The following is a 27,590-nucleotide window of genomic DNA, read 5'->3' on the forward strand; positions in this document are numbered from 1 at the left end:
AGCCGTACAGGGCCTCAGTGTGTGCGTGATCCTTTTGGCCCCAACGCCACAATCATGGAGGCCCCCGTACATGACTCCCTCACCCCCTTCACCCCATGCCCCCCTAATGGACTGTCTAGTTTGTGCATGTTGTAATTACATCCACTGGTTTGTTACACTTTCATTTATTTATTTATTGCTGCAAGCCCTGCACTGGTGGTCAGGCTGTTCATGTGCAGGTGCAAGATGTGCATTTCTGAGCTAAGTCAGAGTATCCCAGCTTCTTTTTGCTCCACTTTTTAGCCCCCGAGCGTGGCTTCATTTTACTTTCCACCCACTTTGGAGGCATGCATCATATAATCCACTTTATTTTGCCCATCCATTTCACCCTCTAGACAGGCTAGAATCTTTTGGGGATCTGTTATTTATTTATTTATTTATTGTGTGAAAACCAAGCAGCATTTTCAGCACAGAACAATAATAATTTTGGATCAAATATAAAATTTCATTGCAAAATGTCTACACATAAATTTATGTGCAGGAAACTTTTGTGTGTGTGCAGAAAATGCAATTTTCTGTGCAAAAAGTACTTTCGCCCACAATATAAGTCTTCAAAACCTATGCAGGTAGAATCATAGAATCACATAAGGGGCCATAGGGGCCATCTAGTTCAACACTTTGACATACAGGAATACAAAAACTAAACTGTTTCTGAAAGATGCCCATCACCCTGTTTAAGAACCTCTAAAGAAGGAGAAGCCACCATTCCCTGCCCAGAGGCAGTCTATTTCACTGTTGAAGAACTTTTCCAGTAAAGAAGTGGGGTTTTTTTTTTTTTTTGGTAATGTTTCAGGTTGAATAGTTCCTTAAAATAAATCCATTATGTATCCATTATGCATAAGTTAGGCATTGCGTTATTTAAATCCACTTATTTACCATCAACAGGCTACAATACTGTATTTGCTGCCTAAATACAGAAGGGCCAATATTATGCTCAGTTAAGTAGTTTGGGCAATAGTGGCACAAGTGTAGACAAAGAGCTTTATCACGCTAGCAAGAAAACAGGAGTTAAACGCAATATTAGTTAAATTTGAATTTAAACAGAACTTGCAAATTCGGAACGTTTATCACAGTTATTGCTGCTAAAATAATAATAATAATAATAATAATAATAATAATAATAATTTGTTTTATTTATATACCGCTATTCCAAAGATCATAGCGGTGAACAGCAAGTAAGCTAATTAGCAAGTAAGCTAATTTGCCCCCAACAGTCTGGGTACTCATTTTAGCGACCTCGGAAGGATGCAAGCCTGAGTCGAGCTTGGGCCCTTTTGCTGGTCTTGAAATAACACGAAGTTAAACCGCAGTTAAAGTGGAGGAAACCAGCAGTTTTTTAAATTCAGTTTGTTCCGAAAGTAAAAAGCTACTGGTTTCCTTTGCTTTAACTACAGATTAACTTTGCATTATTTCCCATTAACTGTGATGTCATGCGATAAACTTTAGGCATTTCCTAGTTATATCGTGTTTAACTCCCATTTTCCCATGGGATCTCACTAATGAGATAAACTCATAAGGTCCAGAACAGATTATGTGGAAGGAGGAACCAGAGGCTGCTCCATCCACGATCAGGCTGGGATACTGGCAACTGCGCAGCTTGCACCGAAAGCGGGCTGTTGCTGCAGTCCCAAACAGGCGCTGCCAGGAGTTGGATTTAAACTGCTCCTTTGTGATCCAGAAAAAAAGACCGGATCACAGTACAGGAGTGGTAGTGAGAACAATTGTAGCCCAAACACATATCCAAGCACAATAACAAAACAGGCATTTTCAACAATGATAATTAAGGTAAGTGAAAAATCCTAACATGGAAGAGAAACATTACAATTTAAACACCAGGTTAGAATTATAAACTCTTAAGAGCACAGTAAACTTCAGTAGAAGAGCAACACTAGCCTTGAGGGTCTAATCTATGTGATCTAAGATTTGGATGGCTCATGTTGAAGGATGAGAAAAAGTTCCATCCCATACCAAAGCTCTTCTCCCTGGAGAGTGGCAGAATCCCCCTCGCACTTTCCATGTGAGAAGGCAAGTGGAACATTCAATTATCTGTTTCATCTCTGGTTTCTAATAAGAGCTCTCACTGGGATTTGCTTCCTGCTCTATTCATATACCCAATGAATAATATTAGTGGAGCAGGTGAAAATCCCACTGTTACCAGTAATAAGAGGTAGCAGAGACATTGCCTGTGTCACTTTCAGCACAGAGAAACAAAACATGGACATCAGAGGAGGTGAAGATACCCTATGGACCACAGGCTTGGTCCAGAGGAGAAATCTGGCTCCCAGAATGTTACAGTTTCTCAATCTTACTCAAGAAGTCAATTCAGAATTAAATCCCACTTAATGGGACTCAGCCCCAGATTTAATGGAACACATTCAATGGTACTTAGTTCCAGGTTGTATATATACAGAATTACAACCCGAACCTGTTTTAACTTCTGCCTTTCATTCTCGCTGATCTGTGACTTACACAGTTTTATTACTTTGCTATTTGTATTTTTCAAGCACCTTCCCTTCCACCTTGAAGCAAGGAAAAATTCAGTTGCTCCTAAATCTTGCCAAAGAAAAATGAGAAACACTCAGATTGCTCTTTCACTAAAGAATCCAATTACAATGTCCTGATTTGATTATAAATTCTTAATGCTCCTCTCCAGGTGATTTCCACCTTTTCAAAATTTTGATTCCACAGGCAGAAGCATATTATTGAACCCATATAATGTTCACCAGTAGCACTGGGAGGAGGGAAGAGGCCACCCACTGCACACTGTGTTGAAGACAGTTCACTGCTGAAATAAATGAGCTGTCCATGACTGACTTCATTTCGAAGAAGCTATAAAATAAAAAGCCAAAGAAACCACCACAAATATTACAAGTGACAGAGGCTGGTTAATTGGGTTACTAATGACTTTTGCCCTTTTCAGCAGGGATATTGGAAGGATTTTAGAATGTACCCACAGATATAAATGAGGCAATATAAACATGTTTACAGATGTTCTGTGGCCTATTAAAATGGGAATGAACCACAGTGCTTTAAAGCTGAATTGCCATGTTTATAGGTGAAAATTTCATTGTCTGTTCCCAAAGTCTGCATTACCCCACCACTCTCATTCGTCTTCCTGCTATCAGATTATTTCAGACTTTCCTACCAGACTATTTTGAACTGTATTTGCTCATAAATGAGCTTGTGGTTTCTGCATACAAGGTCAGCTTCAAATTTTGTAGCAAGAGCCTTCTTAAAGGCATATTGTTGTGCATTGTGAATGGAAGAAAATAGAGGGTTAATGGGGCCAGAAGGACTCTAAGTGTTGCTTAGTAGGCAATGTCAATTTTGAGTGAGATATCTTGTGTTAGGAAAATTACAGGTGCATGGCTCAAGGTAAGGAGAGCTGGCATGTGGGAGATCCAGCCACTAGTCACCACTACACTACAAAACTTACTGGGTGAACCTTCTGCTAATCTCTCTTTCTGACTGCTTCAAAAGCCTGTTGTAGAAGGAAATTAAGGTCTGTAATCTCAAAAGGTGTGTGGGGGTGAGAGGTCCCCATCAATTGTGGCATTTTCTTTTTAAATGTTGGGGAATTGCTTAGCTCAAAGAAGCTTGTGAGAAATTGGGTAACACTGAGGATCATTTCCACCTATTTAAACCAGTACTAACTGAGCAGGACTCCAAGACTGGTGAATAAAGAAGATTTTTATTTAGAAATATGCAACCAAACATACTTTAGTAACTCAATCGGATACACCATTCAGAGTTAACCAAAACAGAGATATGGAAAGGAGCCCTGGTGGCACAGTGGTTAAATGCCAGTACTGCAGCCACAGTGTTGTGAGTTTGATCCCAGAGGGCTCCAGGTTAACTTAGCCTTCCATTGCTATTGCTATGGAAACTGAATAGCAAAGATTTAGGGTTATAAAGGGGTGATAGTTACCTCTCCTGAAGAGGAGCCCATGAAAAATGGAGTGTGGCTCAGGGAGATGCAATGAGTGGGGCTAGGTTTGGGATTGATATTTATAACTGAGTTCCTAGCCTTGAGGGGTGTTAGATGCTATCTTACAATGCAGTAAAGACCGGATGGTCTTCCCAGAGAGTTGACAATGGGATTCCAAAACGACTGATGGCTTTAACTTTAGAGTAACAAAAACAATGATTGGATTTAGGACAACCCCAAGATAGATAGGTAGGTAGGTAGATAGATAGATAGATAGATAGATAGGGAAGTTGGCTGGGAAAATGGCAGGGGGTAGGTAGCAAGTGTTGGCTTACTCGCTTTTGTCTATATCTTTAGTATGCCTGGGAATGCCTGGAAGCATAGAAAGAGCAATCAACACACCTATTCAGCTTTTCTCTTGGTATTATCTGGGTCCTTCACATACCTTCAGGTCTTCATACTCTTCCCTTGGGAAATTCTCCTGGTGTTCCATAGGTCATTGAGACCTTTTAAGAATTTGCCTGGCTCCAGATATGAAAATATGGAAGCCCCAAATATAATATAGGGTATGCTAACAGGTCATTGGATAAAACGAGAGATATAAATGAAAGAGACAAGCAATAGCATTACTTCCCCAGCCAGAAAGAAATGTGGGTAAGGTGTGAGTCTAAAAACAACAGAATTATTTCCAGGAGACAAGTTTATGTTTTTGCATTCAGCACATAGAAAGAAGCAGAGAGAGACCGATCAGGAAAGTGCTTTTTGTGGGTCTGCCTCTCCTTTGGGGATCAGATATGGAGCAGGATTTTGACTATCTAATGAAGTATTACCTGTAAGTACAAAGTGGACTTTGTGAAGTCGAAGGCCGGCATCCATAGTTTTTTGTGGGTTTTTTTGGGCTATGTGGGCATGTTCTAGCAGAGTTTCTTCCTAAAAATATGGAACGCTTCACAAATTTGCACAAGGATGACACGCAAATTTGTGAAGCGTTCCATATTTTTAGGAAGAAACTCTGCTAGAACATGGCCACATAGCCTGAAAAACCCACAAAAACCTAAAGTGGACTTTCTTTACTCTCACAAAGGCAAGCAGGAAAATCAGAGAATTTGAGGAGGGTGCTATCTATATATCTGAAATAATTTTTAATATAAATACAACAGAATTGCTTGTCACTTAAAAAACCCAAAAACATTGCTATAGTAGGAGTTATCATGGACTAGAGTCCACTTCATCAGATGAGTGAAGTGCTACCCAAACTTCCAGGCAGATGTTTGGAATGGGACTGCATATAGTCAGGGAGAGGGACATTAATGTACTTTGGAAACAGGGAGTGAACGTTTCACCTATGAACATGGGAATCCAACTTTCAATACAGAACACATTAGATTAAGTGGATAACAGATTAATTGGATTAATGCATCAGATTAAGTGGATATCATTCCAGGAAAGTTATAATATAATCTGTAATATGTTTGTTAGATGTTAAGGTACCTCAGGAATCTTGTTTCTGCTGCCAACAGACTTAATACAGCAACTCTCTCTGGAAACTATATAGGGTGAACCTTAATGTTTTACACGGTTGAATTAGCAGCAGGTGATATGAATGAATCTCACATTCTAGCGAGGGCTGCATGCTAACAACTAATAGGACCAGAGCAAAAAATGAAGGGTTCCAATTTTCTCTTTCTTTGTGCCACCCCCTCTCTCTTTTTCTCTTTCTCTGCCATCCCATTTTCTCGCTCTGTAGCTCCCAAATTATTTCTTCCCTCCCACCAGGCTGCCAGAGAAGGGACAAATAACTTTTTCCAGAGGTCTGAAATGATCTTGTATAGAAATCTTCCCCCTCTCTCTTTTTCCATTGCTATGTGTCTCTTTCCATTTCCCCCTCTCTGCTATTAGTTTGAGCTAAATCTTTGCAGAGGGTTTCCCATCTTTCACTCGTTGCTCTATTTCAGCTTTCTTCTCCCTATTTTTTTGCCATCCCACAAGTGATGGGATGAAATTTCATTGGACTCTACAGTCTTAATGGAAGTCATGCTCTTGCATTTCCTAAGACTTATTGTGCAAAACTGCACACCTTGCCTCATGAATCTGCAGATTTGTGATGCTTACAGCGAATTTCTGAGAAATAAAGTACACACAAAGCAATATGGATAGTTTAAAATATTGGATATTTTAAATGTGGCTATTTTAAAATGTGAATGCCCAAAATGTACATAACTTGGGGGGGGGGATAACCTGAAAAATACTTTAATTAATTAGGAAACATGGCATAAATTAGGTAAGATGTGCAAATAAATATGAATTTATTTGGACAGAAATAAAAGGCAGGTGGGATTTGGAGCAACACAACAAAACTGAGTGGTGGTCACATCTCTGCCTCCTCTTTCCCTCCTTCTGTTTGCCCTCTGGCCACATAAAATTCAGTTGAGGGCTGTAAATACGGTAGCATTTCAGCTACACATTGCCCACCCCTGCTTTAGACAAAAAGATTTCTTATTTCATAAGCCTTTAACATCTTCTGGTGACCCAATTTTTGGCTCTGACTCACATTCGAAAACTCCAGTGTACCCAGACCTAGCATTGTAATTCTTAATGAAATATTCCTGCAGGAGAACTGTGCTACCAAGCAGTTCACCCAAATTACTGAGTGGAGCTGAGTTCAGAACAAGAAATTGCTTTATGAATCATTTTACTTCAATATTGAGAAGGAAAACAAAGTGCTCTGCATCATTCTCAGTTATGCACTTTCCCATTTTATTGCAATCAAGACAAGAATATCATGTTCGTGCAAGAGTGTTTTATTCTCTTGTGCCCCTTCCTGGACACTGAAAATGATAAATTTCAGCATAGAGCACATTAAAATTCTCAATATGACTTTCTTGCTTGGCCAGTATTTCAGATCTCCTCATTTATTCATAAGTAATCCCCTTGGTGTATGAAAATCATGCTCTGGTTCACAAAGAATTTCAATGTTTATTCATGTTGGAGTTTTATTAAAGATCTATGACATTTCTGTTGAATAAATACTTTCCTCTTCTGCAAACAGTCTGAAATTAGATTTATATTGTGAATGCAGCAGAGATTTCATGATGCAAACTGAGACACACAATGAGAGAGAGAGAGGTAAACTGAATGTATATAAAATTAGGATGTGTACTGGTATCTATATATATCCTAGACAGAAAATACATTAATAGAAATGTGTGAGTAAAACTTGATAGTTGCCTATATAAATATATATCCTAGACAGAAAATACATTGATAGAAACCTGAGAGTAAAACTTGATAGTTGCCTGCATGGATTCGGAAAAAACCTTAGGGTCCACTATGACCAGGGATATCACTAGAGGTGTGTGGGGTGTGTGGGCAGAAGTGACATCATAAGGGCAGAGTGACACTTCTGCTCCCCAAATATCTGCCTTTCACCAGAATTGGGCTGTCGTGTTCACTCGCATCCCTTTAAAACACTGAAGAGATGGTGTGAGTGGGACAAGGTTCAGTGGGAAGAAAGGAGAGGCCCCAGGTCTTTTGGAAAATTAGCATTTAATTAATTATTTTTTTAAAAAATAATTTCTTTTATTCTTTTAAAAATTTCATTAAAACATCACATTTTATCTAATTTTCATTTTAATGACATGAAACAATGTAGGTGTAAATGCATCTAGGCTGTGCATACGATACTGTAATTTAGAAGCATAATTTTAATTTTGCTAGTTGTTTTATGTCACAACTATTGCCATTACATACTGTGAAACCTGTATGTGGGAATTACAATTTATGAGTAATATTAGTACAAAAAACTTTACTAAGGATTCTGTATGGTGTGGTATGGGAGGAAATCAGGGGTGGTGGTGACACCGTGAGTTACCACATCAGGTGATGCCAACCCCAGTGATGCCATTGGCTATGAGTAGATTCTTTTACCAGGTATGCATAATCAAATGTATTTAGTGACAAATTTTCAAAATTTTCTTTGAAAAGATGTTGAAGGATGGCTGAAGAGTTCTGGTTGCAGCTCCATGCCTGGAAAAGAGTGGAAGTGTGATCTAGCCTATCCCACAGTATCTGTGTGTGTCTGCTTAGACAACAGACAAAATAAACTGCAGCTCCCTTCCTCTTACTGAAGATACATGAACAGCAGGCCAGTGAAAAAGGGGAAGAGAAGAAAAGTTGTCTCACCAACTCTGCTCAACAAGTTCAAAGGGCCTAGATCTATAAATCTGGTCTCCAAAATGGAAATCATAAAAAATGGAGGCTGCTGGAAAAAAGTCATGCTTTGATACATTTTGGAAGAATGTATTCTCATAGGCTTCAGCTATTTCAAGCATTCAGTGAGGAGCTTACTCCTTGATAACTATGCAGCCCATAAGAATTCATAGAATTAGAGCTTTCATTTTTTAAAAAAAGACCAGAAAAGTATTGGTGCACCCAAAGCATTCAGAAGTCAGATCCCAGACTTTGAATGTCTCTCTTTCAAACAAGATGATCCCTAAGGTCTTTAAATGAAAAAGTCAATGGTGAAGACTCACTGTGTGGGCATTGGTTCTAATATGGATATATATGAGCACATGGTTGTCAAAGGAGAAGAGCGCTGGAAGGCATGACTTCTGCGCCAATCACACACCATTTTTTGAATGGTGTCTGTAGAAGTTATGCATGGCAGAAGATGGGGTGAGGGACAACTGGCCCACCAGAAACCGCTGAATAACTACATTCTTCACATTTTACCATCAGCCAGGCTATGTCCATGAATGTGTGGGAAGCCACAGTTTCCCCAAGCCCTGGCATAAGAGGTGGGCAAAACTATGTAACATAAAGCAAAGCTTTACAAAGACTGCCTTGAGAAGATGCCTAACTATTCTGAGCAAACCATACATATACATAAGACCAGCGTTCTTGTGACTAGGCAATTCTGAGAGCCACAGTTTGAAAAAATAATTTTCCCGAGCTCTGCATAAGATGGGGGGGGGGGGGGGTATAAGAAATCTATCATTACTCCAGATTTTTATTACTCTGTGTGTGCATGTGTGTTTAAAGGTCTTGCAATAATGAAAATGAAATAACAGTGGTACAGGACATTGAACATTTTGAAGGTCATGTTTTCTATGTCTAATATTTTCCTTTCATGCCTTCCTTCTTGCTTGGTAACACTGAAGCCTTGCATTGGAACATCCTAGCAGGGGTGCTAATTATCTGGTTCTGGCAGGAACAACGGAATGCTTTTCCAAAGGAAAGAAAAACCTCAGATACCTTTCTGCACAATCTAAAGAGAGAAAAGAGAATGAAGCAGGAGAGAAGAGAAACCATCAAAACAGTGCTCTGTAACCTTTCTGTTGCCTTTTCAATGCATAGGTAGGGAACATCCGTTGAAGAACTCTCCCACTGGTAATTTGCAAATCCTTTAATCAAAAAAGACAGTTGCACTCTTGGGTTATGCTAAGCAGTCTGACAGGACAGGGCTGATCAGTGATAACTCGCAGTGGCCTATACTCATCTGGAGCCTCACCTTACTGGCTGGCCTCATTCAGCAGTGTCAACACTTTGAGGGTTTGTTAGGTTTAAGCTGACATCAGGAGGAACACTTCTTCATTTTGATCTGCCTCAACATATAAACCAGGGAATGGAATGTTTCAGCCATGTTTTTCCTGCCTGCCTAATCTAGTTTTAGGATTTTCATGAGTAATAGAAACTAGAATCACTATGGATCTTGATTGATTGCCAGATAATGGATTTGGGAAGCAATTTCGCTGCTAGAGCTATAGCCTGGAGTCTGCAGGAGATGATGATGATGATGATGATGATGATGATGATGATGATGATGATGATTTTTTCATCTTTCTAGTTATGCCATGGGAAATTACTATGGTCTGCACTTACACATCCCCAAAACAGATGAAAAGTATTACCTAAATGAATTACCATAAACATCCCAATAACACCGAAGACGCCCCAAGAGAATAGTTTGAAGAAAATTTGCATATTGTAATTTATTCATATTTATTATTCAATTTATGTATATATTTATTCATACAGCAATTCATTGCTATAATTGAAATATGAATGTTATCAAACAATACTGGAAAAAGTGGTCTCCAACTGTGTCCTGTGCCTGCTTGTTCTCTTGTGCTGGCGGGCAACTACAGGATCCTTATTCTTCCTTCTTACAGTTTTTAAAAATCTTTAAACTAGACCTGCCTTCAAACAATAGGTAGGCATCTTTGAGCACTCCTTGAGGCAAAGGACGGCCTTCTCTAAAGCAGGGCAGAACAGCCTCTATTGGTCTGGTATGCTACATTATATATTGTGTCACAATTCCTCCTCCAGGGATCTTCTGCATCAGACTGGGGGGTTAAACTTTTGAGAGTAACTGGAATGGATACCAATGATCCTGTAAGGGTTTGGCCATATTTAGAGGTCACAGATCTAGGGCCCACAGACTCTCTATGGAGATAGGAACAAAGTCAACCTGTGCCAGCTCCTTTTTAATATCATCTACATCATGAGTCAGGCTAACCAGCACTTGGATTAGGCACAGAATTTCTACGGTGTCCCTAATTTGTGGACTATGGTTTGTTTAGCATACTTTTTTGGGCTTTGTTTCATTCCCCCAACCTGCAAACTTGCAGACGAAAGGTTTTGTTTATTTATTTACTTCAAGCCTTCTTACCTCACCCTTCAAACATGCTCCCTAGGTAGCTTTCAACATTTTAACATTTTGAAGCCTTCCAAGAAATAAAGGAAAGCAGATGAGGATAAAGTCCTAATTTTCACACACATACTCCTGCAGGGTCATCTGCCAGCAGATGACTTGAGAAAAGGATGCTGAAGAAATTTCTCATTGTTAATTTTTTAAATTTAAAATCTTGTTTATTGTGATGTTATTGCTTTGATGTTTTATGTACACAACCTTGGAGGTATTAATATAATTGTCTTAGTTGAGATCTCTTTCTTTTAACCTACTCTCTGTGGTGTCTCTCCATGCTGTTCATCTCCATCACAGTTAAAAATCAACCAGGTCTTAAGCATAGACTATTATTGAACATGTGGACTGGTTTATATGGGTGAGAATATATCTGCAACTCCTTGCACCAAGGAGACTGTGAATGCATGGAAGTTTGGGGCATTAAAAGGTCAGGAACAGCAGACTCCTCCCTTCCGTGTACTGAGTTTTACTCTCACATTGACCATCTTCACAGGCCTATTTTCTTTGTTAGAGAAAACTCAATACATTGTAAATAAACTTGCAAAAAAAACATAAACACGTAAAGCCACAGCATTGGCTGTGGCTTCTTTTCCACTAGAAAGGCCTTCCCTGATGGAATAGAAGTAGGCAAATTACATACTTGCATCCCCTCTGTTCCAGAGCATCCACAGTAGAGTCTAATAGACACAGAAGGAGAAATATCTGCAAAAAAGTTGCCACTCCCTCATTTGGCCAAAAGAAGCACTTCTATGGGTCAAAAGCAGTGGTCGGAAAAGTTACCTATTTAGACTACAACTCTTAGAATCCCCAGCCACCAATGACAAGCTTCCTCAGATGGAAGACATGTTTCTGCCTGTGAACATTTTTCTACATCCATATATTTGCCTCATCCCCCTACCAACTGTCAAGCATTTGCACAGTTTTGGAGACTGCAACGTGTACAATCCCCAGTCCTTCCATCTGTGGGAATTTTTTGTGGTACTCATACGCCTATATGTCTGTCCAGTTCCCTGCTCCTAAGTGTGTTTGTTTGTTTCTCCCTCTCTCTTTTTCTTTTTTGCCGGCACCACCACCTCCAGAGCCCCACAGAACATCCTTAAGATGTCCCAACCTAAAAAAGAAGTACTCCAAACTATCTGGGAGATTGGCAAGAGAGAAATTCACAAATTTGGAGAAGGATCTATGGGGAACTGCCTGAACAGAACTAGTTGCCCCCAAAACATGCTCAATAAAAAAAGCCAATTTGAAAGGCATAAGTGAGTTCCATGTTTCTGTTTGCCTGCTGTTCTTATGAACATCAAATTGGCTGACACAATTTGAGGGCACGTTCTTAAATTGCTTTTCAGCTTTAAAGGCATCACTCAAGCAGTTGTGTGTTACCCTTTCTCTCCCTGGTTAACCTCTAACTGAAAATCATTTTAAAACCAAGCTGAAACCTCAGCTGTAGAGGACAACAAGCATCTACTATGCCCAACACATGAGAAAGCAAACAAGAAATAGAAAAGCTTTTTGTATCAATAGAGTCTGTGTAACATCAATTAAAAAAACAATTACCTCCTAGCAATGTTGATAGGACAGGAGGTTAATTAAAAGTACTCAATGTTGATTTAGAAAATGAAGTCATGAAAGAAGATCTAGAATGAATATCAAATCTGGTGACTGAGACAGCAGTATGTGTAACTGCTCCTGGAATAATTTGTAACTTCCCTATTTGGAGGAACAGTCTGCATTAATCCCTTGTTGTTGACTTTATCAGCTGCTTTTAAAATGTCCCAGTTTCTGCCTCCTACTCCCACTTTTAACCTTTGCCCTGAACTTATCTGATTTCTGCAAAACTGAGATCAAAGTAAAAAGGAAAAAAAAGGGGGGGCTGAATCTTTCTGTTCCCAATAGGCTCAGGCAAAAGCAAATTGTTATGCCCTCTCTTAACTTCTATGTTCTTCCTCATTTGGGCATCTTAACCACATTCCGATGTTACTTGGCTACAGGTGGCCCAGTTTTTGTGAGTGAAATATTGGAAGATATCAAGTAGGGGTGCCATCTTCCTTCTGGCCAGCATATCTACACCAATGTAGGTGCCAGTGCAATAGGAAGCAGCACAGTGGTAGGGTTAACATGGCTGTGGGCATTGCTACAAAGGGTGGGGGGAACGCAAGGTGGAGGCAGCACTTAAAACCATGTTTGTCAAGAGAAAAAGCTACTCAGGAGTCAGCAGGGCAATCTTCTCTGGCAATGGAGATAGCTTTTTCTGCCATCCCCCCATCACCACTATCCATCCCTCCAAAAGGTATCTTACACCAGTGTAACCAGTATGCCACTAAAAGGCGCCAACAGAATTCCAGAACTGCTGACAAAATTGACATATACTGTATACCTAAATCCAGCACCTAGTCTCAGCTAGCGGATACCTATTAAGTCAACCAGATTTACACAACTGTTGATTTTGCCATTCAGCAATTAATTCAATGGGTCTACTGGGTGACCTTCAGCAAGTCATACTCTCTCAGTCTCACGGGAAGGCAATGATACATTTACAGCACTATATAAATAAAGCTTAATGGTAATAATAATAATAATAATAATAATCTTCCTCTGAACACATCTTGCCAAGAAAACCACATGATATTGTCCCCTTAAGCTTGCCATAAGTTGGAAATGACCTGAAGGCACAAAACAATGACAAAAACCTTGTTTGGGAATAGCACTTGGATCTGAAGCATGATATCAAAAATTTGTTGTGGTAAACATTCTGAAACTTTTTTTGAGAGATACATGTTTGTTTGTGGCATGCTGGAATGCAAGGTTTCACAAGTATATTCAATCTTCCTTTTCCTTGATATTCTCTCTTTATCATACATTTGCCCTCTTGCAGCTACAAAAATGTTGGCCGAGATCCTGCAGAATTGCATGAAGAACAGTTCCATGCCTTTCTCTTCCCATCAGAGGTGTCAAGTGGAGGTGGGGGAGTTTTGCAACTGTTTACTGGCAAGGTACTGCTTCTCACCTTCTTGGCTGAGATAGTGTACTTCTTCATCACCCGAGTTGCCTCCCCTCTCCTCCCCTGCCAGAAATGAGTCCAGGGGACTTGACAGCTACTGAAAGGGAGGTTTTGGAAATGCACAAGAAGGTAATGAATAGCTCCCTGTGCAGAGTGCAAAACAAGACACAATACCTACATATGTCACTAAAGGGATTCTAAATGTACTGTCATTATTGTATCATTTCTTTTCCTTGCTGTAAAAAAAAAAACCATTCTCACTTTGTTCTTCTTTCTCTTTTCTTTTTAGAAAGATACTCTTTCTTTATTATGAATATATAGTAATATTATGGAAACAACAACAACAAAGTGCCACAGAACATCAGCCATTCAAGACGTAGATTTCAATCCATTTCTTTTAAGACATATATTGTGCCCTGAAAAAGGACATTTTCTTGTATGTATATTATTCATCCTCTTCAATTACTAGGACCACACACATTTTCTGTTCACAGGCAAAATAATGGGGAATGTTCCCATGCTGAGTATGGCTGTCAGAACCAGGCACAGTTATCAGAGTGAATGTCACAAAAATAGTTTGCATCTTTGAAAATGTTTTTAAAAACCTAATTAAATATCATTCATTGAACAGAAAGAAATGGCAGGAAAACATCAGATGCAAACTGTTGCCAAGTTTGTGAACTTTAAAACAAAAAATGGTAGTTGCTTGCTTCTGTAAGTATTAACTTACATTATCGTTCATTACTTTCCCCAACTTTTTATAATTTAATAATATACTAATACAAAAATGCCAATTATTATGCCTAAAATGTTACAAAAACTGTAACAATATGATGATGTAACTCTTTACAGGCAGTTTCTAAACTTATAGCTTGGACGTAACATCTACAAGAAGCACAAATATCACTCTGACATTATAGAAAAGCACCATTACCTTATTGACTCCATCTGCCATGGCTTGTAAGGTGAGCTCTCTCGGTCCATCCACAGTCTTACCGTTATCAGTGGGGCCCCAGCTTGCACTGTAGATATCTATTACTTGTGGCATGTGGCTGATAGAGGAAGCCTCTATAATGTCAGTCATAAAGGGCTGATCCAGCATTCGAATACCTGTGCATTTAATAAACAGACAGATAGACAATGAACTAAAACAAATGTGCACATATACATGGAAAGTGAAATCTCAACGGGTTCGTCTACATCAGCCAGAATACTCTGGGCTGCTCCACTCCTGGCAATGTTGGCAAAAGTTGTTACCTCTGGGGCCAGAAATGAGGTGCTCAGTGTAAATGTCATGGCTTGACACCTTGTTCTGACCTCAGAGGGTATAATCTGCACTAGCAGAAGTGACACCGGCAGGATAGCAGGGCATGTGTGTAGAAAGCCAACTGGCTTCACTACATCGGGATTTTTCTGCAGAATCTACAGCAAAAGATGAGAGGGGTTTTTTAATGTCAGTTTAAGAGAAGGATAAGTTGGATTTGATGCAGAACTGACCTCACATCATAGAGACAGGCTGCACTCAAATGAGGGATCTGGCCTTGTGCTGTGTAGACAGCTCTCAGTTTAATTGGCCCATGTAGACATGCCCAACATTAACATCACCTTCCATTCAAGAAAATCTCCAACAGAAAATTCAAATATGTTTTTCCCCTATACAAAACATGGGTTCATCTAAGATGAAAGCCCAAACATCAATTTTTTTTTCAATTAAAAAAAAAAAATAAGAACAATTATTTCTTACTATAAAACTAGGCTCTGCAATTATAGCTGGTTCTGCATTTTTAAACATTTACTTATGTTTGGGCTTTCAATTTTTAACTGCAGTGTGTGTGTGTGTGTGTGTGTGTGTGTGTGACATGACAGCACAAGGAAAGATCAGAATCTGGAACACAAGGAAACAATTCCACTGGATAACAGTGTGGGAAACAGCCCAATTTCCTAGCTGACTATGGACTAAGAAAACCTTATAAAATTCATGGATTTTCCATAAGTAGATAGGTGATTTGAAGGCATTTAGTGAGATAACATAAAGTTGAGATCAACTGCAGTATACTGCTCTGCTAGGGGAAGTCCGTAGGATTACAGAAATAAATGAAGTAGCCTCACCAATGGGGATGGGGAGGATAGAGCTGTGCCCACACATCATTCTAGGAATGCTACAGACTGTTACCTGAGAAGATGATTGAATAAGAAGGTATCAGATGCTTACTTAGGTGAGCCTGTAAACTTTCCAACCACTTTAGTAATTAGCTGGTTGCAGGAGCCCAAACAGGTTTTTGTAATCAAGGCCAAGACTTTGTACAAAGTCTTTCTGAGCTACTCATTTTCTGACAGGTTTCCATTGACCTCATGTAAATAAAAGGGGATTTGAAATGAGCCTTTCAATTTTCTTTCAACAGATTACTGCAGGCCTTCTCCATCACTTTCCTAATTCAGATTTGGAAGGAGGATCATCATGTGCCAATTTCCTGAACCTGAGACACAAGATATCTTCGCCTCCCCCTCCTGATTTTAGCTGTCCACTTGAGGGTGCTATTGACTTCAGCAGCAACATTAAATTGCATTAAATTCTAGATATGTGTGTAAGTACAGCAATTTTCTAACACCTTGGAAAGATCTAATATTGCCCACTCTTCCACCCTTAAAGTGGGCAAGGGGAACTGGACATTAGGCAATATTTCCATTCTGTATGAAATTTTCCTGAAGGATTCGTGCCAAGAGGTGGATGCCAATCATGGTAGTTAAATATTTCAGATACAAATGAGAGCAATGGTTGCCAACAATAGCAATGAATTAAACATACAAAAGGGAAGGGAAGGCAACAAGAAAAGTACACATAGGCGGGTTACAAACAGCCCTCAAGGGGCCGTTTTCCCACCACCGCCATTCGCTGCGGAGGGAAGCCCCAGCGGCCAGAGTGCGAGGCTTCCCCGCGCAGTGAAAAAGGAGCGCCGAAATGGCGCTCCTTTTGGAAATGCGGAAGTGGCACCGTGAGGGGCGGAGCACACCCTTGCGGCACCACTTCCACTGCGACACATCTGGACGCACAGCGTCCAAGACGTCAAAATGGCGGCACCCATGTGGATGGGCGCCTCCATTTACGACGCACTCTGCGCGTGTTGGGGCCGGGGCAGGTTAGGAAGGGGCGACTCTTCCTAACCCTAACACGCCCCTTCCTAACCCTAACACGCACGGAGTGCGTCGTTAGTGGCGGTTTGTAACCCGCCATAGAAATGGAAAAACAATTTGCATACTTTTTTTTAAAGAAGAGCTTGGAAAATGACTTTTAAAAAGAATGAAAATAATAGCACAGTGAAGCCATCGATAACTGAGCAGTGTTAAGATGATGGTCTGGGTCCTAGAACACCATTCACCCTACTATTTTTAAAAAAATAGTAAAAGTACATTGAGCTTAACCCCATAACCCCTTCCTTATCCCTGTTTAAAACATAGTTCAGTGATCAAACCCCATGCTCATAGTCACTATTCCACAGATTTAAGTGAGATGATGGTGGGCATGTACAGAATGGTGATCCATAGCATAGTTGATGAATGAGGACCAGATTTCCATAAAGACCTCCTTTTATATTTCCCCTTTGTTCAGCTGAGCATGGATGGTTATTTATTTATTTATTTTTGCTAAAACACTCCACCGGAGTGTGTCAAACCAACTTCTTATTGATAGACTCTCTACTGACTTCCATGGCCTCCATATCTCAATTTGGGTAGCACCTAGCATTATAGAAGATAACTGCTGATGTTGTAAATCTGTTTTGCCTAAATCTAGATCTGACAGAATTAACAAAGTATCTCACAATAGTCTATCTTGACTAACTGTGTGACTAATCTGGAAAAGAGTCTTATTGCAAAGTCAGAGAACTTTTGGATAATAAATCGGCATATATTATAGATAGAGCCATTTCTCCCCACCACAACCCTCCAGCATGTGTCAGACAAAACATATTGTATTAATATGATGCGATTTAACTAGTCAGAAATGCCACCTGTGTTTTTCCTTTGAAATTTCCTTTGATCTTTATGAAGAAGTTGACCAAAAAATGTGCCAAGCTTTATCTGAGATTTTCATTTTAATATTTGACTTCCAAACTCTTTTAGAACCTTTGATTTGCCTAACTATTTATTAATTAATAATGTACAAACAAGCAAAATAAGACCAGCTGAATTATAGGCAGAAGATACACATTTTTGTTAACATATATTAGGTGGCCTAGGAAGTCCTTCTGATCTAAATATCCAATTGTCTAGGGAAATAATCTGAGATAACTGAAACCAAGATAGAAATGGGCTTGTCCCAATCGAACAGGTCATGGAGTCTTAAAAAATTGCATTTGCCTCCAGACTTTAAGCTGCTGTGGTTTATCAGAATATCTCAAGTTAGGATGTTCAAGAAAGGGACATGGAGTGATGGTGGAGGGGCCAACAAATCTGAATACCCATGCCAGATTCATAATGTTTCTCCAGTAAACAGATTCTGAATTTTTATTTTGTGCTTATGCATAGGGCTGGTAAAAAAGATATGAATCCAAAGAAAAACATTAAAAGTTTCCTTCCAACTTTACTCAAGTAGAACTATAACTATTTCTCATGATTTATGATAACTGGGCTAGTTGAATCACCTTATAATAGGTAAGAAGATGAGGAATACTGAGACTTGTAAAGAAGGGCCATATTTAATATTGTTGGTAAATCTAATTTCTTTCCCACCACCAATAAACATTGTCATCCTACTACAATGTTGTGAAGTCATATATTACAGACAATGTCATATATCAGGCATATATTATGAAGCATATGGTATTATACAAAATAGCAATTCTGCTGCTGAAGGAAGCCAAATGTTGTTCTCTAATGCATGTCCTACCTGCCACCTTGGAATTATATGCCACTCCAACTCCACAAATGTTGTTGTTTGCTGCAGCAGATACTTCACCAGCACATCTGGTTCCATGACTGTGGAGGAAGACAGAGGAACATCAAGACTGGGATTAGTAAGAAAGGGGGGGGGGGCTACCCATCATGTCTGACTGTGGTACTGGGCTCCATTTCTTGAACAGAAACTTCCCCCCTTCCCTCCACTGCCACAGAGCAAACTTATCTTAAAACAGAGAAACAATTTTTCAGAAGCAAATTGTCATAGAGCATGGATGGCTTGGTATCAAAAGAAAATCTAGCAACATTGCAGAGAGAGAGAGAGAGAGAGAGAGAGAGAGAATATTGTTCATTGAAAACCAGTTCTAAAATCTCACTAGGCATGCCCAAGAACTCAGGCATGCTAAAGTATGCTCTCTGCATCCTGTCCACAGTCAAGTACAGGAACGTAAGAGCGCACATGGATCATTGTGGAGTGTATCTATCACAGTAGAAAAGACAGGAATGGCTTTATTCATACATAGAAATTAATGTAGAACATGTAGAACAAATTGAGGAATACACTGCACTACAGAAGATGTCTTAGGAGAACAGTTCACTTTTTTAAAAGTATGATTATTCGTTTTACATTTATACTTCTTAATTAAAACAAATGAACAGATTTTAACATGGCTGCAAACCTATTGTGGGATTGTGCCTTGTGTGTGTGTGTGTGTGTGTGTGTGTGTCTGGGTGGGTGGGTGGGTGTGTGGGAGCAAACATTGGCACAGACAGGCATTTGTCAATGGCTTGCCAATTTCTCCATTTACTTTGAGGTGGCAGCAAGAGTCCCAGCTTTGTAAATCAGCAAGCACTGCTGTTGGCACCCACCATTTACACCTCTGCAATGTTCCTGGGTCCCAGAACAGCATTTTTCCCAGAGCTCATTCATCAGGGCTACACCAAATCTCCCACAGCCCTTGTGTGTCTCTTGAGCCTAAGTATTAAGACATTTCTTCCATTAATAACTGGCATTAGTTCCAATTTTTGCAGAGTATCCATGCTGTGATTTTGAATTTCACATCCCACTAAATTTCACACCCCAGATTCACATCTCACCAACATGGAAGCCATGAGTTGCCAATTACCAAGGTATTATATGTCTGAGAATTTTACTGAAGAGTGGTTTAGAAATATTTACAATTAAACAAAAATATAACAAACAGACAGTAGGTTGGCATTTTGCAGTTTTCCTTGATCTTGCTGCCCATATATATATATATATATATATATATGGTGACAAAGTACAGAGAGGGTGCTTGAAACTCACCTTAGTCCTTTGAAAACAGTATATCTGCATTTAACTTATTCTTTTTAAAAAAAATGAAAAGTGGGCTAACTTATTTCAGTTTGCTTGTTTTATTGTGTGTTACCTTGCTCTGTTTTTTTTTATTAAATGTATCTTTTTCTTCATCTTTCAAAGGAGTATGGGAGCAAGGACAAGAGCAACATTTTTATTATTACTTTGCTTTGAAAGAGAAATTTCCCTGTAAAGCTGTGTACTCTGCTGATGATTATTAAGCACATGGTGAGAGATGCTCTTATGTTGCTAGGCACATGTGATCCAATATCTGTGGCTTGTGTGTTGGCTGTAAGATATGTTATACCATTCAATATTTTCCTAAATAACAACAACAACAATAATACTTTCCTAAATTGCAGCCCAAAAGGCCACAGGTATTGGAGTAGACCACTCCATTTCCTCCCCTCCCCTTCCCACAGGAGCAAATATTGGCACCCACAGATCCATTCCCCCCTCTCCCACATGCATCTATTGGAAAGAAAATATTGTGTATATTCAGTTCTATAGGAGAGCTCAAATAACAGGTGTGTAGGGCAGAAAAAAATATTGGGAGGGACAGAAAAGAGAAAGTTACCTAGATTTACTCACCCATAACTGTTTCATATTCATGATCACTACTTAAGTCATGATTATGAAACTTTTGCCATGAATGTAACTCTCCCTCCCACCTAATTCACCAGGCCTCAGCTGAATGGCAAAGAGATCCATTCTGCCCTTGATTAGAGCATGGGTGAATGAGGTTTCCATCAGGTTTAGGGGAGTCAAGCCAGGAGAGGTTACTCAGTTATACACACTTAACTAAGGAGCTTATCACTTGGCATTTTAAATCGGCTCCAGCCTCCCGGGGTGCAGCTAAAATGCAAGATGATGGTGGGGATTGTTGCATACTAAATCCCTACCAAATCACCAGCTGCCATTAGCCGGATCCCAGCCGCACTCTGTCAGTGCTTTTTACAAGTCAGAAAACTTTCTGACTTCTAAAAAGTGCTGGTAGAACATGACTTGGACCTGAGCTAATAGTGGCCGGTGATTTGGTGGGGATTTAGTGTGTGATAATCCCCGCTTCCATCCTGCATCCCAGCTGCAGCCTAGGAGGTTGGTGCCGATTCAAAATGCCAAGCGATAAGCTCCTATGCTTCTTGCTCCTGGGGCTCTGACCCCCTATGTTCCTTCAGTGCTCTCCATCTCTGTTCCACAGTACATTTTTGTAAACCTGGGTGCGCTGAGAAAATGCTCTTGTACTTCTGCTTTATCAGGACATTCAAGAGATATTTGATAATAAGTGCTTGTTTTATCATTGCAACCACACCTTTGCCACTTTAAGAGCCTGAAAACATGAGAGCCTACTTGGATTAGGAGAGGAGTTGGTTGCCTCAAGGAATCAGTTGTCTTTCCACATGCAATTCAATCTAGCCATCATGATAACTTTACACAGTAGATGGAAAGTTCTACCAACCTCTCCAAAGACAGCCTGTGTAGGTTCTGTGTTTCTCTGTTCCCCATGCTTCCCACAGATTACTTTTTTAGATTACAACACCCAGAATCCCCATTGGCTAGGAGATTTTGGGGGATGCAGCCCAAACAGTAACTTTTCAAATCTTTTCAGTGCTCCCATTAGTTTTCTTTCTGTACTAACACAAGTCTCCATCCCCACACTGATCCAGATCAGGACTATCACAGGGACCAGTTGTTTAATTGAATTATTTACAATTTGAAAATATTTGTGCAATTGCTACATTTTGTATCACATTAATGTTGCCCACAGCATCTGCAAAGTGCTAATCTCCTCTAAGGACTGTACAGAAAAGAAACTGACCTCATTGCAGTGGTGTTACTAGGGATAGAAAAATATAGTTTTTTTTAAAAAATGATCACAAATATGTTTCTTAAGTAGTGGCAAATCCTGTTGAGAAGAGTCCTGGACTGACACAAATCTTCACAATGTGGGATTTACTCTGCACAAAATTCACACTTGACTTTTGTGTGCAGAAAACAGCATTTTGTTTCCTGCACAGAAAATGCTATTCTCTGCCCCCTCTCCCCTGGCAAAAAAAGCCTTGCCTTGAAGGGCGGCACCACAAGAATAACAGGAGCCAAATGTGGAAGAAAGGCCACAACTTTATTAAGCAAACCAGCAACCAAAGTAGGGTTGGCTCAAAGCATGAGGTCTGGATCTGGGGCATCGTACAACCTGCTGTTGTATGATGAGGGAACATGTCAGTGAACAGCAAGGCATCAGGATGAGCTAGGGGCTAAGGGAACGCCATCTCTTCATCCATGCAACCGGCTGATTGCATGTATCCTAAAGCCCCTAGTCACCAGGAGGCGCTGTCATGCTATGGCCCCCGCAATGGCCACAACGCATGCCCTCAGCGCTCCCGTGTCCTGCAGGGACTCCCGATCCATTGCTATGCAACCCGTGTTGACCCACCAGATCCAGGACCTATGCTGCCGCTCCCAAGTTTTGACATGAAGAGCCAGGCACCCTAGGGAGGGAGGGTGGGAGAGCCGAGCAGCAATGGTGCTGAGCGCGTGTGCCACGTAGCTTAAATAGGCCAGAAGGCAGGCAGGGCCAGGGAGGGAGTCGGCCCACCCCCAGGGTAGGCAGCTAATCGGTCACCCTGGAGGACCAGGGCGACCATTGAGAGGGACTCTCAGCCTCCCAGAGCGTCCCTCTGGAGGCAGAAGTCCCTCCTTCCCCTCCCACCAACCAATAGCCAGCCAGCATACCCCAGTAAGGCATGCTGGGGCGCGCAGCACCGCCGAGTGCTTTGTAGCAGCCGGCCCCCGGCAGAGTCGGGCAGCCGCCTTTGTGGGAAGTCTGCACAGAGTAAGTCCTGAAGTACAAATGGTTTTTCATGCAGCTCCAAGAAAAAAATGCTAGAATTACTTGTTGTTTCTTTGAGAATGAAACTAACAAGGAATTGTATGACTGTTGGCTGTGCGTGTGCGTGTGTGCGTGCGCGTGTGTGTGTATTAAAGTCATGGGAGTTGGACTAACAAGGAAATGGCCCTTCCTCCTGTTATTCTGAAGGCTGCAGCTAAATGAACCTTAAGCAGAGTGACAGATAATGCCCTCAGTCCTGACAATCAAAAGGTCCCAGCATTTTAACTCCATGCATGCTCACTCCACTATTCCACTGTCTCTGCAACAGAAGACATGCTGTTCCATATTGATAAAATTCTGGATAGAGTATGGAGCTAGGCAGTCACTGCAAATTCCTGACAAGCAGCATGGCTGGATATCCTCCTTACCTGTTAAACCAATCATCTGTATAGCGGGGGTATGGAAATGGGTCATTACTGCTGAAATCATAGCTGGCTTGTGCATTCTGGAAAACACAAACATGAAAAAATTAATACTGATGGAGGCATGTACTCAGGAAGTTTCAATGCATCAAGTCTAGAAAAGTATACTTGCCATGTTTGCTTCAATATGATGTAGCCCTTGTGAGATTTTCTGTAAGAACCAGGTCACAGAGGAAGTAAAAACACAATGGCTGCAGGGGACACTAATGGAAACTAGCTGCAAGCTTATGGAGTCCTTTCAGAATATTGGTATACCTGTGGCCCCAGCAGAGGCCATGTTTACAGTTGTCCCAGTTATTCCTATAGGGGTAGGATTAATCCCCAAAGCCATAAGAATAAAACAACTGATTTCTCATTAAGTGTAGGCTGAAACATCAAATGACAATTCACACTTCTTTCTCACTTGGAACAAGAAGCTATAGAAGACTGACATGACAGTATTGTGAATACCAAAGATCACAAACCCTATCTAGATTGCTCATGCATGGTGTTTGCAAGCTCTGGTTTAGGTATGTAGTGCAGGTGGGAGTGAGAGATGGGTGTGGTTAATCCTTGTTCTAGCCTCTGCCCCCGATCTGGCTTTCAGGCCTTACATCTGTAAGATGCACGATTCATTGGAACTCTCCCCCACCCCGCTTTTGTTACCTTTTCAGCACAAACTGCAATCACGCCATGTCCTATCTGGGTCAAGACTGCAAAGAAGAGCAGATTGCTATTCTACTCATGCTAGATGCCCAATTTACTATGTATAAGTCTAGAAATTAGGTCAGAAAATTTACCCCCAAAACCTGAGTCAACTTATCCATGGGTCAATGTAAGTACTGTATCTTAATTCATATTTTAAAAAAGGAATGATCCCCTGGTGAAAGGCAAGAATATAATCTGTCCTGAAAGCCCTCCCACTCCACTTTCTCATCCATCCATCCTTAAGAATGAGCACAAACAGTTATGCCTGCTGGAATTTTTAAAGTTCGTTGACATTGTTTTCTTTTCTTTAAACCCTTTGCTGTATGCCCCTACGCTTTACTCACAACTTAACCATGAGTCTTATCAAAATCCATAATTTTGGCCCCAAAACTTGCCCTCGACTCATACACGAGGTCAACTTATAGTTGAGTATTTACGGTAGTTTCCACTCAGCATGCACTTTGTAAGAACAGATATGTATAAAGGCAAAAGGTTTTGAGAAGACAATTCTTACTGTGTTCCATCCAACATGGATTCTGATGGGAGAAAATGTGGTTTAACTTATTTGCCCAAGGACTCTAGCTTAGTGGCAGAGCACACACTTTGTAAGCAAAAGGACTCAGGTTCAGTTTTTTGCATATCTAATTAAAAAGGTTGGCATGGATATCTCTGTCTATGGTTGCCAGAATGAAAAAGAGAAGGCTCCTCTCCCATTAATGGTTGTACGGAGGCAGGAATTTCAGCAGGTATTGCTTGTTACCTTGTTGTGTGGTAAGCAACACCTGCTGAAATTCTCTCGTCTACACAAACATTAAAGGAAGTGGAGCCCTCTCCAGCCCTCAATCTGGTTATCCCAGAGAGCTTCTGTAAATCGTTACCCATAGCACTGGACAAGATGTATAAATAATTAGCCAAGATTGGAGAGAAGGGTGGGTTTTTTTGTACTATGTGTCCAGCAGCTGTCTAGGGGATGCTGGGAGTTGTGGTCCAAAATGTCCCTCCCCTACAAGCTTTGTTTTGTACCGCTTCCTGAAGTCAGCATTATTCTGCTGTATGTATGGAGTGCAAAACAGAGCAGCTGCCTTTCAGATATACTGCTACTCAACTTTGCCTGGGGCAGAGGAAATGCTGATGTTTCATTTCCCCTTGCAGTGCTCTTGAAAACTAAGCTTGTCAAAGACAACTAAACCTTTCTCTAATAATTAAAACATACCACAGTGTCCACTAAGAATAAGCTCAGCTGCTTTTCCACCATAGCTCTAATGAACATAGTCAACAAAGTAAACAAATGACCAAATGTGGGTAATTAAATTTATACATTGGATTTTGCTAGCTAATGAATATGGAATTAAAAGAAGCCCATGCATTATTCATTGCAGTGATTTTGAAGAGGCTAGAGGAAATTAAATCCATCCTTAATTCACAGAAATCTCATTTTCTAATAAATAACAGGCTTTATTTTGCTGAAGGCCAAACTCTTGTCTGACACAAAAGTTTCTTCAACAGATCTTCAAGGGTACCTATTTTAAGATATGCTGTGCCTGCTGTTTTTTTTTTCCATCCCAAGGGCCTTTGTGACTCTTTAGGTAGGTGTATCTGAAAGCTAGTAAAATTTTCCTTTTTAAGACATTATCTATGATATCGCTATAACTGACAGTGATGCTCATAAGTCACGTTAGACACTGAGTTCATAATCATAACTTGTCCTACACCTTTCTTTGGGTGGTAATGTGTGCCACTTAAGTTACTTCTTAGCATCTTACTGGGGGGGGGGGGCTGTATGTAGATATCAAACGTGTTTCACTTGACTTTCCCCATAAAATGATAAGCCAGCCCTGCTTATACTACTTGCCCTACAGAATAAGTTCCTTGGTCACTGCTCCAAAGTTTAACTCTGAATGCTTGATTGCTCCCGAAGTTCAATTTGCAGAACATTGCATTATCCCGTGAAGATAACTTCACCATATAACATATCCGGGGGAGCTGCATTGGTCATGTAGTAAAGTACAGTGACATCCAAAATCCATAAAACAGTGATACCTAATACACATGCACAACATGTATATAGCGTGTTTTGGTTGTCTTGATAAAGGTATCACTGTTTTGTGGATTTTGGATGTTATTGTAATTTTGCTCTATGGCCAACATGGCTACCCCTGGATATTTTTTGTCAATGTCAAGATACCTCATTTTAGCCACAGCAGGAGGATCCTAAAGAAACAGCCAACAAACTGGGACTTTATTATTTCAGGTTTCTATCTCCAACAATGATAAAACATTTTTTTAAAAAGGTGGGACCGCACTGGCATATTTTACTGTAACACCACCTATAACTTTTCCTGAAGCAAAAGCATGGAGGCTTCCTGAAAAATTTCGTGCTCCCTGTCTAACAAAAGAGCTTGTAGCCTCACAAAGGATTTGAGACAAACTGGATCCCAAAGGCAGTAGCTTTTTGTCCTGATAATGGAATTCAAATGTTATTTCCTGGACTTTAAGAATCTTCCAGTACTCACATGGCCAGAAGGAGAAGGGGATTAATACCTTCCATACCCTTTGCATTCAGGGAAACAATCATAACAAAAATCTCCCCCCCCCCCCCTTCTCTTGTATGATTTTTAATATGCTTGCCTGATGAAGCAGCCAGTGGAGCTTCAAAAGTTTGCAATGTATATTGTGCATTTTGGCTGGCCTGTTTTGTAGATTTCGGATGCTATTGTACTTTGCTATATAAAGTAGGGCTGATAATACTGAAAACTACACTAACCTTTCTCTAACAATGTTATTATCTATTACCAAAAATTATCTATTACAATATTTTATTCATATACCTGTTTCTAAAGTGGGGTGTCCCAGGCCTGCAGGGTTTAGGAGACCATCTACTGATGTCCGAGGTCATCTATCTTGCACAGAAATATTAGTGCCGTTGGAAGAGTCCTAGCATTCAACCCATACTACCCAAACAACCTAAGGCAAAACATTGTTGGCTGTACCCCACCCCAGGACCCACTTGCCCTCTCTCCCAAAAGAGCCCAGAACACCTTTGTCCTTTTAAGAAACACAGCATGCAGCAGAAGGTATCTCAAACTAAACACTACAAACACATCATAGTAGCAGCTACATCATAGTAGCAGCTGTGAATGGGAAGCTCTCGAGGAAGAGTACAACAAGATCTACTGCATTTTAACTTTATGGCAATTTATGACTTCCAGATATTGCTAGACTAAAACTCCCAGCACCCTTACACAGCACAACCAGAGGTAAAGAATCATGGGAGCTGCAGTCCAAGGACATCTAGAGGGCCACAAGATGCCTACTCCTGATGTATGGTTTAACTCAGTGTGTTTCCATCATTTTCAGAACCACGCATGAGAAATTAGAAGCACAAATCACAGAAGTTAACAAGACTTGGAACAGTTGATTACTGGTTATTTTACAAAAACACTCCAAAACAAGGGAGGGGGCAGGGGTTTTGAGCTGAAATACAAAAGCCAACCACTAACCTTTGATTTTTAATGTGGCCCTAAATAATCTTGATAAGTGGCTTTCTAAAATAGAAATGAGAATCCAATGCAAAAATTAAGGGGTTTATTTTTAAGTACTCTCCATGCAACCAGCACTTTGGTACTCTAATCACAAAATGTTCCTTCTGTTGATTTCTTTGCAAGTTTACAGCATTTTGTTATGCAGG

The 27,590-nt window shown here is 40.3% G+C and overlaps 1 protein-coding gene across 1 annotated transcript in view; it reads right to left on the reverse strand.

Annotated features, from left to right (window-relative positions):
* Positions 1-27,590, reverse strand: part of PCSK2 (proprotein convertase subtilisin/kexin type 2) — a 136,010-nt gene that overhangs the window by 11,930 nt on the left and 96,490 nt on the right. Inside the window, exons 6-8 of the mRNA XM_042446790.1 lie at positions 23,162-23,238; positions 18,557-18,645; positions 14,606-14,781 (exon numbers count right to left, since the gene is read on the reverse strand). Coding sequence (XP_042302724.1) covers positions 14,606-14,781; positions 18,557-18,645; positions 23,162-23,238 — 342 coding nt within the window. The remainder of the gene's footprint in view (positions 1-14,605; positions 14,782-18,556; positions 18,646-23,161; positions 23,239-27,590) is intronic.

Source organism: Sceloporus undulatus, chromosome 1 (genome assembly GCF_019175285.1).
Source record: "Sceloporus undulatus isolate JIND9_A2432 ecotype Alabama chromosome 1, SceUnd_v1.1, whole genome shotgun sequence".
NCBI classification, from domain to species: Eukaryota; Metazoa; Chordata; class Lepidosauria; order Squamata; family Phrynosomatidae; genus Sceloporus; species Sceloporus undulatus.